The 11969-nt window shown below is 32.2% G+C and overlaps 1 protein-coding gene across 3 annotated transcripts in view; it reads left to right on the top strand.

The window, feature by feature from the left end:
• The window catches only part of LOC141451775 (uncharacterized), a 157022-nt gene extending 148168 nt beyond the window's left edge, over positions 1-8854 (top strand). For all 3 annotated transcript variants that reach the window (XM_074123431.1, XM_074123430.1, XM_074123432.1), the window contains 15 exons: positions 41-198; positions 284-390; positions 492-626; positions 973-1222; positions 1314-1475; positions 1566-1659; positions 1834-1949; positions 2042-2185; positions 2298-2571; positions 2663-2803; positions 2994-3150; positions 3247-3473; positions 4145-4410; positions 4982-5131; positions 5969-8854. In XM_074123431.1, coding sequence (XP_073979532.1) covers positions 41-198; positions 284-390; positions 492-626; positions 973-1222; positions 1314-1475; positions 1566-1659; positions 1834-1949; positions 2042-2185; positions 2298-2571; positions 2663-2803; positions 2994-3150; positions 3247-3473; positions 4145-4410; positions 4982-5131; positions 5969-6170 — 2583 coding nt within the window. In that variant the 3' untranslated portion in view covers positions 6171-8854. The remainder of the gene's footprint in view (positions 1-40; positions 199-283; positions 391-491; positions 627-972; positions 1223-1313; positions 1476-1565; positions 1660-1833; positions 1950-2041; positions 2186-2297; positions 2572-2662; positions 2804-2993; positions 3151-3246; positions 3474-4144; positions 4411-4981; positions 5132-5968) is intronic.
• The last annotated feature ends 3115 nt before the right edge of the window (positions 8855-11969 follow it).

Here is an 11969-nt window from a genome sequence, read left to right on the forward strand (position 1 = left end):
TTCACCCATAAAAATTGATAAACCATTTTTCTGTTTTCAGTTATTACGAAAGAGACACATTGGCAATGATATAGTGACTATTGTATTCCAAGAACCTGGAGCTCATCCTTTTACGCCAAAAGTTATAAGATCTCAGTTTCAGCATGTATTCATTGTGGTGCGAGCGATTTCACCGTGTACGGAAAATACGCGTTATTCGTAAGTTTTTTTTTGTGAAAAAGAGTTTTTGTCAAGAAATATATTTTTGAACTTAATTATCATCTATATTATCACTATCTTTTAGAATTGCTGTTGCAAGATCCAAAGAAGTGCCAATATTTGGGCCTCCGATACCAGAGAACGCCACTTTTCCTAAGTCGAAAGCATTCGCAGATTTCCTTTTGGCTAAAAGTTAGTAAACAAAAAAAAGAAGACTAATCGATTATGCATGCATGATTGTTTTCTGATTTGATTTTGAATTTCTTAATAATATACTCTGTTTTTCCCTTTAGTAATAAATGGTGAAAATGCGGCTCATCAAAGTGAAAAATTTGCAACAATGGCCACCAGAACTAGACAAGAATATTTAAAAGATCTTGTATCAAATTATACTACAGCAACAGTAGTCGAACCAAATCAAAAATTTTGTAAGTAAATTTTAAAAAAATTTTGTAACAATCATTGAAGCAAATAAATATTAAATTTTTCTAGAACCTGTTGTCACTGATAGATAATAAGCTATCACTTTGATACATTAAACAAAACTCTTGAGCTAAGAAGCTTAATGTATTCGATTACAGTATCATTGTAAAATCCATCAGATTGTAATTACTTTTTCTTGATCATGAGAAAGTCCACAAAAAAAAAAAATATTTTGTAACCTCATTTTCCGAAATAAAACCTTCTCTACCCATATACAATAAAGGAAATTTATAGAGCTAAGAGAAAGTCGATGTAAGAATTCATACCAGATTTCTCGCTCTTTTTTTTCAGCAATGTTATCATTTAGTAGTAAAAAGAAAACGGAAAGATGGCGACCAAGATTTGTGCCAGGAGATGCTGTGACCCAAAGTGGTGCCATCGTCTGGCAGGTGATTGTAGATGATTGTGGCCTTTCCCATCAGTTGGACGCTTTTCTAGCCATTTCCGCTGATTCCATAGTTATAATTGAAGAAGCGACTAGAGAGATTGTCTTTGTTACTTCCTGTAAATCAGTACTGGGATGGTCGGCAAATGCCAATAGGTAAGAAGTTCTTGAGAAATATAGATTTACTTTGAATTCGGTTTAAATATGGTTACTCATGTCCCTTTTACTTTTTTTTTTTTTTTTACAGTTTAAGACTCTATTTCCATCAAGGAGAATGTATTACATTTCACATGCGAGAAGGTGGCGAACGAGATGAATTAATGGAAGTTGTTGTACGACTCAGAGCTGTAACGAATGGATCTGTTGCTCAAGAATTCTCTTTGAAGAGGAATCCATTAGGACAATTAGGGTAAATTCTTTTGTAAATTATTTTTTTTGTAAAATGCAGTTGTTTGCCCATTATAATTATTCTTATTTTTTACTTTTTTTAAATTTAAAGATTTCACGTTCAACCGGATGGAGTAGTAACTCAGGTAGAAAACATGGGTTTGGCGTATATGGCTGGTCTGAGGCAAGGAGCAAGACTTGTTGAGGTACCCTTTATTTTTATATTCATATTTCGAAATATCCTTATTACTTAGGTATTAGTTTTAAAAAAGATAATTAAAACTTCAAATATCCAAAATGTTCTGCTGCTTCACATCATTTTTCTTAATTTCATCTTTACTCTTCAGTTGTGACGACAATGCGTTTTTTTTTCTATTTAGATTTGCAAAGTCGCTGTATCCACTTTGAGTCACGACCAGATGGTAGATCTGTTAAAAACTTCAGTGGCTGTAACTGTGACAGTGATACCTCCATTAGCCGATGGAACACCACGCAGGTAATCTTTCACTCCGTTTATTATTTTAATCTCCGAACTTATTACAAAAATGTCTATAAATTAACATATTCTTATTTTTCTTCCTATCGTAGAGGATGTTCTTTACAAAATTGTAAATATAACACAACCTATGAAGGTGACTATGAAAACGTCAACAACAACTCGAATGATACAACCTCTAAAGCAAACAGTAAAACTGCACGACAGCAAGCAGTTACCGGGAATGTCAGGAAAAGGTTAGGATTTAAAAGTTTTAATTGTAAACTTCAGAACAAAAAAAGCGGAAGTTTGCTACTAAGAATACTGAAAGAAAAACTCCCTTAATGTGAACTTCCTTTTTTTAATTAGGTACGAAAGAAGTTTCTCCCCACCAAGATCAAGTAACAGTTCAGGATATGGAACCGGAAGTAGCAGTAAGTCATCAGCTAGTGTTGATCGATTTGCAAATATCGAAGGCACCTTGACCAGTTCTTCTAGTGGCCACTCTTTGGATGACCGATGGTACGAAGTACTAGAGAGCGGCGTGGAAGGCGGTGAAGGTACGTCCCCGCCACCCCCACTTCCGGTCAGACTCAACAATCCCTATATACATCCGGCGCACCCCACCAACTCTCATTCCAAGGTATCGACCCTAATTATGAATAAATCACGTAATTCAGGTCTCCTTTCTTTAAAAATTAATAAAAACATTCATTTATTTATTTAATTAATAGATGAACGGTTACTCAATGTTGGAGCCAAGCCAGCATGAGTTTAAAGTTGGTGAAAAGGTTACATGTTTGATAAAAGCTGAACGAAGTCATGAACTAAGAAGACAGATAGAGAGGAATCATAGTGACTATCATCTAAACCAGGTAATTTACTGTCATTAGCCATTACTGCCGGTACTGCTGGTGATGTCTTATTTCTATCATCTTTACAGATTGCAATCGATACTGAGCGCTTCAGAAAGTTGCGGCGTCTCCTTTGGAATCATTTTAACAGAATATTTAAAAGGTTCTTTTTTTAAAAAAATAAAAATAAAAGAAATTGTAAACATTTCAGGTGGAATATGGACATTATCAGTTGACAACATCCAGTTCTGTTGATGAGAAAACTCTTCAAGATAGTGCCAGCAACATTAGCCGCCCTCAGAGCGACGGTGGCCATTCCACAGATACTAGTTCGACCAGTGATAGGATGTTTGGGCTACCTAGTGAAGGTCTGTAACATATTTAGTGATGTTCTTCTTAACTGGTTAAAGAGGTTTTTATTTTTAATGTAAACTTCATTTTTTTACTGGATTTTGTGGTTGTAGATGACTTATCCGGTGGTAAAGGATCTCCAGTTGTACGACGTAATAAATCACACAATAAAGAGGCAACAGGACAACAGCAACAAGCTAGATTAAGACAGATACCTAGATCACAAAGAAATTCGGCCAATCTTCAATCCAGTACATTCCAACAGGATCTGTTAAGGCTGATTCATCCGGATTACATGGAACCAAATGATTTACAGGCTATTAGCACTTCATCATTGAAGGTAATTGTCTTATTAGGTTAATTAATTGAGTAAAAGCTTAACTTGATTCTTTTAGAATTAAAATTATCATCGACTTCAAGATTATTATCATCATAGTCTGAGAATGACCCCCTTGCTTTTAGTAAAAGTTTTTGGGTTGTCCTCCGAGGAAAGTAGGAAAAATAAGAGCATCTTATTGCGATTATGACAGCAAAGTTATGTGTAGTAAAGGGTTTTCGAATAATGTCTCAGCAAGTATGGGAACGTTCTGCAAGCAACAACTTGGGTACAATGGGCTCTGTTTTTCGTTTTACTATTGAGCCAAGTAGTCAGGGCTTTAGAGATTAAAGATCTCTGCCATCCTCTTAGAGATGTTATTGCCTAGGCATTCGGAGCTGGGGTAATTAGTGAATCTTCTCTCTGTCGTAAATCGTGATAATCTATTTTTTAAAGTTTGCCAAGGAAATAGTAAGTATCTAGGGTTGAAGTAGATGGTTATGAGGTGACAAATGAACGAACTGTTTGACTGTACCTATAAAAAAGAAATGAAGTGCTAAACGAACTAAACCGTGATCTTATAGGTAAGAGCACAAGTTACTCACTCTTCTAACAGACCTTGTTCAATCTTAGGCAGTTACGTAACATTTAATTCAAGTAGAACCTTATATTAAACAAATTATTATTATAAACAGGAAACTTATGGAAAGATTACCGGAAACAGTGGTGGTAGTCTGTCAAATTTAACCAGCGACAGTTCAACGACCACACTTTGTAGCGATGTGAACATTGAAATTAATAAATCTAGACCGCACAGTCCACCTACCAAAGATAAACCATCTCCAACACAACCTCAACTGGAAACTATAGTCACCCTGGCAAGACCGGCTACAGTCATTTCAAATCCTTCTACAGCTTCAAGCCCTGCACCTTCAGAGGCTAAAATGACAAAAGAAGAAAGGTCAGTAAAAATCCAAAATTTTGAATAGCTTTTATATATAAACATTGGTATTGAATTTTATTCCTTGGTTAGAATGATAAAAGAAATCCTTCTTCTATTATGTATTTTATTTTTGAAATGTAAAAGAGGTGTTTTTGCAACAAAGAAAAGTTATTTAGAACTGGGGACGAATAGAATGCGAAAAGCTTTCCCGAATTTAAAGCCAGGCAATGATAGCTTTCTAGCTGATCATAACAATTGGTGGTACTTCGTAATTACTTTTAAATAATTGTGAGCGCATGTAGTTCTGAACTTTTACTTTTTCTAAAATTTGTTAATGCCAAAATATTTATAAACTTTTTTACTATTAGTTATGTAGTTTTTAATTGTAACATAATAACCATCAGACTGTGATGTGCAGTTATCGGTATTTTTTTTAGCAATGTAACAAAGTTCCGAATTAGTTTTTTATATGTATATTTAATTTATTTATAAATAAATAGTTTCTCATATAGTGAATTTATAATTTGAGATTGACAATGTAGAAATTAGCGTGAGAAATCATAATTACTCTTCTTTTTTTTACTTCCAGGTTGTCACCTAGAGTAAGCAAACCTAGCCAGGTTCAGTCGAAGGGTCCTCTGTTACTTCCTGACAGACAGGATATGGATTGGTCCAGTTTGGTGGATACGGCTACTAGAGCGATGTTACATGCAGATTTAGAACCAACTGACTCATCTTCGTAAGTTACACTTAGTATAAATTTCTTTATATATTTCGTAATGATCATGTTTTTTTAAAAAAATTAAGGAGAATGTAGCCAGTAATTTGTTGGTTTTAATTTAGAAATTCCACACCTCTTTTTGTTGGCAAACCAATAATATCTTATCCTTTAAATATTTACCTTTCCGAATTTTTATATTCAGATTTTGAAGATTCAGATTCAAAGCTATAAAAACTAGGTTAAACTAGCTTTTGTCTTTAGATTTTCATGAATAAGAGAGGAAAAATCACTTACTTTTCTTTCTTAGGTAATTTTGGTGCTCCTTAGTCTTGTAATTTGTAAGGAAAGTACACTATGACCAAAGAACTCACTTGCAGCTCTCTCTTCTAGCTTTAAGGAGATAGTGGGAGTGTAAAATTAACTCACCTCACACTGAGTTAACTTCTTAATACAGTGTATTATAATGATGTAGCTTAACGTTAAACTCCATAAATTTTACAATACCCTGAAGAAGGTAATATATTTACCGAAACGTTGGTATGAAGAAACCAAAATTTGTTAGTGAATTTATTGGCCATTTCCTCAATATTGCCCAAAATCATTAGTTTTGGGCCTAAAGTTAAGCCTAAGTATTGAAATTCTTTTTTTTTCATGGTAGAGAGCCACAATTTACTATAGCAGCATGTTAGAATCAGCTCCGTTTGTGTTATGAATAGGTCAGATTCTTCACTTCTTGAAGTATTTAAAACTTTTAGCAAGAGCTACTGATATGGATAATAGTGTCAATTCTGAAGGAAGATTCAGTCACCAAAATCTATGAGTAAAATTGTTTTGTTTTTTTGTATGTTTCAACAGCCCGAGAGAGGAAGAACTAGCCAAACATATTTCCCAACTAGAAAGCCGTCTTTCTAGAGAAACTAGACGACGTCTTTCCTTGGAGGAAGAGGTGAGAGGATTAAGGGAAGAAAATCGTAGACTACAACAAGAGTCTCAGAGTGCTGCCCAACAATTGCGCAGGTTCACCGAATGGTTTTTCCAAACTATAGACAAACAATGACCCAGGTCTTCTTCGTCAGACTTAATATTTTATGTCTGATTATGAATGAATGAACTCTGCTGTAAGTTTAGTGTTTGTATCAGGGTTTTTTTTCCCAGAAAAAGAATGAATGAAAACATCTTTTATATGCCAAAATAACTTCGAAAATGTTTAGTTTTTTAATTTTTAAAACTACTTACTATTCATCTACTTCGATTGTTTATAAATTTACTTCAAAATTTCGTTTTTTTTTTTTTGTTTTTTTAATATTCATTATCTTACATATTTTTTGCTTTATACACTGGAGCCATTTTTACTATCACAGATTATAAAAACCCACATTATTCTTGACGTTAACATTCTTAAAAGAAAAGACAAAATTTATTACAAAGATCTTGGATGTTGTACGTTTATATATAACGGAACATTCTAACATACAAGGCAAAACATATTTAAAATTGTATGGCTTTGGATTTTCAAGCTTAACCGTTTTTACAAAAGGGTTGGAAATCCATATTCTCGACGTTGATTTGGACAATCAGTGCATCAGCTGTGGAATTCCTCCAACGATCTCTCGGCACCACTTTGCTCCTGCCTTACTACATTGCTTCGAATATGAGATCCGCGCAGATCCTAAATGCAGCAGAAAGCCCAAGACTCGTAAAGCCTTTATATTTATATTTGCGATAGATAGTATCCTTGCCAGTTATATATAATGATCCATGACAATACCAAGTTCACTCTTCAGTGGATAGACTAAAGTTAACTAGAGTAAGTGTATCGCTTCCTGTTAGTGCCCGGTTTGGCTTCTTTTTTTGAAAGTGACGGAAACGCAGTGGCTTTGGAAAAGTAGCTGGCCGTAAATCCTGTGCCACTTAGATCACAGGATATCCATCGAATTTGATAATAAGTAATATTCTTCTCATCTTGTCTCCGGTGACACCTAACTAAAAACCATGAAAGAACAGCATAAGTTTAACGATAATAGAAGGTAGAAGATCTCTCGCCTTTCTCCCAATATCAGCATTGGCTCCCACTTTTTTGGGTGAAAAAGAGGCTAGAGAAAATTAGGCTAGTTTTGAAAGTGGTATTTTCGCTTCCTTACTGGATCCAGACTTCCAAACTGGGCAAGAATAATTAAAAAATAATTATTTGTTATATTACCTACATGTAAGGACATCTATTATATACATAATGTAATTATAAAACACACCAAAAAATCATGTACGATATAAAATAAGTATAGTTGAACTTTTTTTGTCCAGATTTGATTTAATATTTCTTGAGTCAGAATGAGTCGAAATTCAATGTTTTTTGGTTAAAGTTTATGTTCGTAGTCTTTTTTTCAACGTTTTGAAAGTTCTTTCCTGATCAGAAAACTCGATATTTTTTAACAAATTTGAATTTTCTTTTCATAAAAATCAAACATATTTGTGTACTTCGATTTAACAGAAGTATAAATTTGATTTATTTCTCTAAAACCTTGGAAGAACTGTCCTTTTCTTTGTGCATGATTGGAAAGTTCTCAAGAAAAATGGTTCAATCGATCTGGTTTTGTTTTATTAATTTTCTAATCTAATTGGATACTTTTTTTTGATATTCCATGATTGAAATAGTAAAAGTTATGCCTCTACAGCTTATATGTGGACTCAATGTCTGGGATTTTTCATTGGCCTTGAAAGGTGTACGAGTTGCAATTCTTTAAAATTCTTAATAAACTTACACCCACTAACATTCTTTAATGAAGAACCCATAAAGTTTAACACGAGCTCCTGATGTTTTGCTGGATTGGTAAATTCTTTTATTCTCTGCGAATTATATGTAAGCTTGAGATGCTTGGAGCGTCCATGTCTACTTCAATATCTATTAATTAGATTCAAGGCTTTGAAAAACCCTTCTATGACCATATATTCAAAGAGAAATACTTCAAAATTTTGGCCACCTCTGCTGTGAAGTCATAAGTACTCAAGATTTCAAGCCTTTAGCAAATATCCCAGTTACTTCTCATTAAATTGATCTTCCAATCTTGCGATAGTTTTGTATACAGAATTGTGCATTACGATCACGTCATTTTTTCCTGTAAATAACTGTATTCACCATTTATATTTAGAATATTATTATTGTAAATCGTTTATTCATAAATTTGTTTAAATAAAAAATACAAAAAAGAAGAAAGACAAAAATAAATTACCAATATTAAGTTCAGGGAGTAAAAAATCTTTATGAAAATCCCATAATAATTCTCAAATAAATTTTACCAAATATAATCTATAGATATTTGTCTATATAATGTATCTATCGATCTAGTCAAAGTAATTACACTTAAAGAAAAAGTTCTTTAAATTGTCAATATAATTTAATTAAAACTGTTTTCATTTTATAAATAATTGATTTTTGTTTTTTAAAATCGTAAGGATGTTTACCTCGTAGCTCCTATTTCTTTCTATATTTTTTATTAATATTGTCTAAATAATTATTTAATTGTGAATAATAATTACAATTATATAAGTGTTTATTATTCATGGCTTATTTTTTTTCTACAATTTAATAACAATATAATATATTTATATATATTGTTTGTGCGTGTTTTCAATATATTTTTCTCCTGTAAAAAAAAATAAATATGAATAGTTTTATTTTCAGAGCCAAATTGTTTGTGTAAATATAATATTATTTTAAAAATAAAAAAGACACAAAAAAAATAATATTCAAGAAAAATTTATGTTATTTTCCACATTTCGAAAAACAACATCTTTATGACTGCAAACGCCTCATTGATTTGTGAAATGTACGGCAAGGCGAAGGTTATGGTGGTTATGATAACCTACACTAACCAGTAAGTACCAGTTAAATACGCTGAGAGTTCATTAAAAGAAAAGCAATAAAACTTTTGGCTTCAGACCGTCGAAGGGAACTCCACCGAAGGTCAATTGACCATGGTGACTGTCTTGTTTATTTATAAGTAAGTTAAATATGTAATATTCAAGGTATTATTATTCAATAAAGACTATTTACTACTACGACCGCCGAAGGGGATACATCTCTCCGACCATTATCCGAACAACATGACACATCATTCTTTGAGGGAGACAGATGTTAAACTAGATGTTTAGAGTGACCGTCAAAAGAAACACATCTCGTGTCAACAATGGTTGATAGGGGTAAACGACCCCACCAGATGACATTATCATGGTTGTTTGAGGGAGAGGGATAGATTAGATAGATACATTTGGAGTGACGAGCGACAGAGTGATCGACTCCTTTACCTCACTTAAGTCGTACTGAAATAAAATTGTGATAGCTGTGTTTATAGAGGTTACAGCAGAGCTGTCTATTGGCAAATACTCAAACTACTTTTTAACTGTCTAATAAGTAGCGCTACCTCACGGATTTTTTTAAAACTACTTTTTTATATATGTTTTGTAACACTGAGAACCAAGTAAAGCTCTTGCTAATTACTGCCACCTTATTGGACTGGATGTAAACATAAATGAAACTAAAGCGATTGTTTTCCACAAAAAGGGCTTATAAAAAAGTTGGTCTTTGAATCATCTAGTATCTCGTAGATAAAATACATAGTCATTTGAGTACTAAGGGGTAACATTCAGGTATTTTTAGACTGGCTGCTAGGAGTTTTGTCAACAAATGTCGAAAAATTTTAGAAGACGAAACCTTCCTTACTATAGAGATGAGGACTTTCCCTATTAGGACTTTTTGCGCTACTATCTCCTTTGGTCTCCCAAGGTTTCTTACCGCTATCACTCGATTGCAACACAATCGAACAACAAGTAAGAGGCCGTTAAATAATTCCCCAAGAATAATGCTTTCATTTTTATTTAATAATTACCTGACGTTTTAATGGACTTTTAACTGTAATGCCCTTATAATTGAAGAATCTACTCCAAATAATATACACACATTAATATTTTTATACCTAAATACTTTTTAGATGTCGCAAGGGTACACACTTTTTATAATAATAGGTTTCGTTTCGCAGACAGGACTGACTGAATGTACTTGGAACTAATGGCGACAGTTGAACTCTTGTTTCATCAGTGCTGTCTCACTTCTGCGTATTTTTTTGAGTTTTCTAAAATTAAAGCTTACAATATAAAAATGCAAATGACATCAAAATTAATACCTAGTACTTTTGTCCAAAATTGAAAAATAAAATCGTGCAATATAAAGTAACCCTTCAAATCGGCATGATTGCTATACGCCGAATGTTTCAGTATATCAACTTTAGTCAATCGTCGAATAAAATTTCATATTGGAGGTTCAGAAAAATCTCAGCAAGATGTGCTATTATTTCACATCTAACTCTGTTGATATTAATGAAAAAGATTAATTTTAGACTTCAAAATTTTATTTTATTATTAAAATGTTACACACAGTTTCTATTTTGTATTAATTTTTTTAAAATAATACCTAATTTACTACAAATACTTTTTTTAACTTTCTCACCTTTATTTCATCAAAATCTTCTTTGATGAAATCTTATCACGACTCACTACAGTCTCGTAGTAGATTCACCAATATAAAATATTTTATACACCTATATTATTAAAAGCTATATTTTTCAAAAATATTCTATAAATTATAACTATAACCATGTCTGTAATAAATAAATATAAAAAAAAAAACTCTTGATCGAATAAAATTTAAATATAAATATAAAACAAACAAAAATCTACAAATCAGAAAAACAAGAGTTATTACTTCAAATAAAAATACATAAGCGAGTATTCATTTAAATGACTAATGTCAAGATTAACTGGGTAAGAAATTGATAACTCGATTTTACGGCCTTAATAATATAAAACAATATAAAAAGCTTTGTTTGCCGATATTAGTTCCGAATGTGATACAAAGGAGAAACATCTTTTAAAAAAAATACATAACTCATTAGAAAAAAAAAACTAGTAAAAGTTCTGAGTTTTAAAAAAAAGGATTAAGCTGTTCAACATAATTTTATGGGATCCATCAAATAAATTGGCACATAAAAACATAAACGAAACAAAACAAACTTCATTTCTGAAACGATTTTTGTTTTTAATCGTTAACGTTGATGCCAATTTATATTTTAACATCAATTACAAATCGTATTTTTCTCTGGTTTTCTTATAAATGATGGATATCATTACATATATATAAGTATGCAAAAGGAAAACGTACATGTTACCATAATGGAAATAGACATATTATTAAAATACTCTTTAAGCAAGAGTTTCATGCAGTTAAGTGAGTATTTTAAGTAAATTACCCCAAAATTACTTGAAAATGATTCATTAATCAAGTTATATATTTTGACTACGTACAGTGTAAAAATTTAATACTTGATTAAGAATGTTTGCCCACCATACAAAAAAGAAAACATGAGAGAAAGGTAAAGCTGGGTCATTTGTTGTGAACACACAATATGTTTTAGTTAGTAGTAAATAATGAAAAGACTTATGTAGGATGCGAAATTAGTTTCAATGCTGGACAGACTGTTCTTTGCAAAGCTAATGAAGATTTAAAAATTATAAAGATGAGAATTTATTCAAAGCCATTATCGCGATCACGTGTCAAATGAGGGTTTCGTGAAGTTCCACCAGAAATATCCGTTTTTATCTCCTCGGTTCCGAAAAATAAGAACATGAATTGTGGTGAACAATATGTCAAAAAAAAACTAAAAGGTCAAAATAAAGAAAAAGTTTTTCATATGAATAGCATTTCTGGGAAAATGTTTCTAAATTGTCCAACATCACGGAGCAAAATAGTAAGAAGTTTTGTGTCCTGTTTTCACGTCAGACACTTTTCCACTGTCCATTGGGTTAA

The sequence above is a fragment of the Rhodnius prolixus genome, unplaced genomic scaffold (assembly GCF_049639745.1).
Source record: "Rhodnius prolixus isolate KJV_2025 unplaced genomic scaffold, Rpr scaffold_14, whole genome shotgun sequence".
NCBI classification, from domain to species: Eukaryota; Metazoa; Arthropoda; class Insecta; order Hemiptera; family Reduviidae; genus Rhodnius; species Rhodnius prolixus.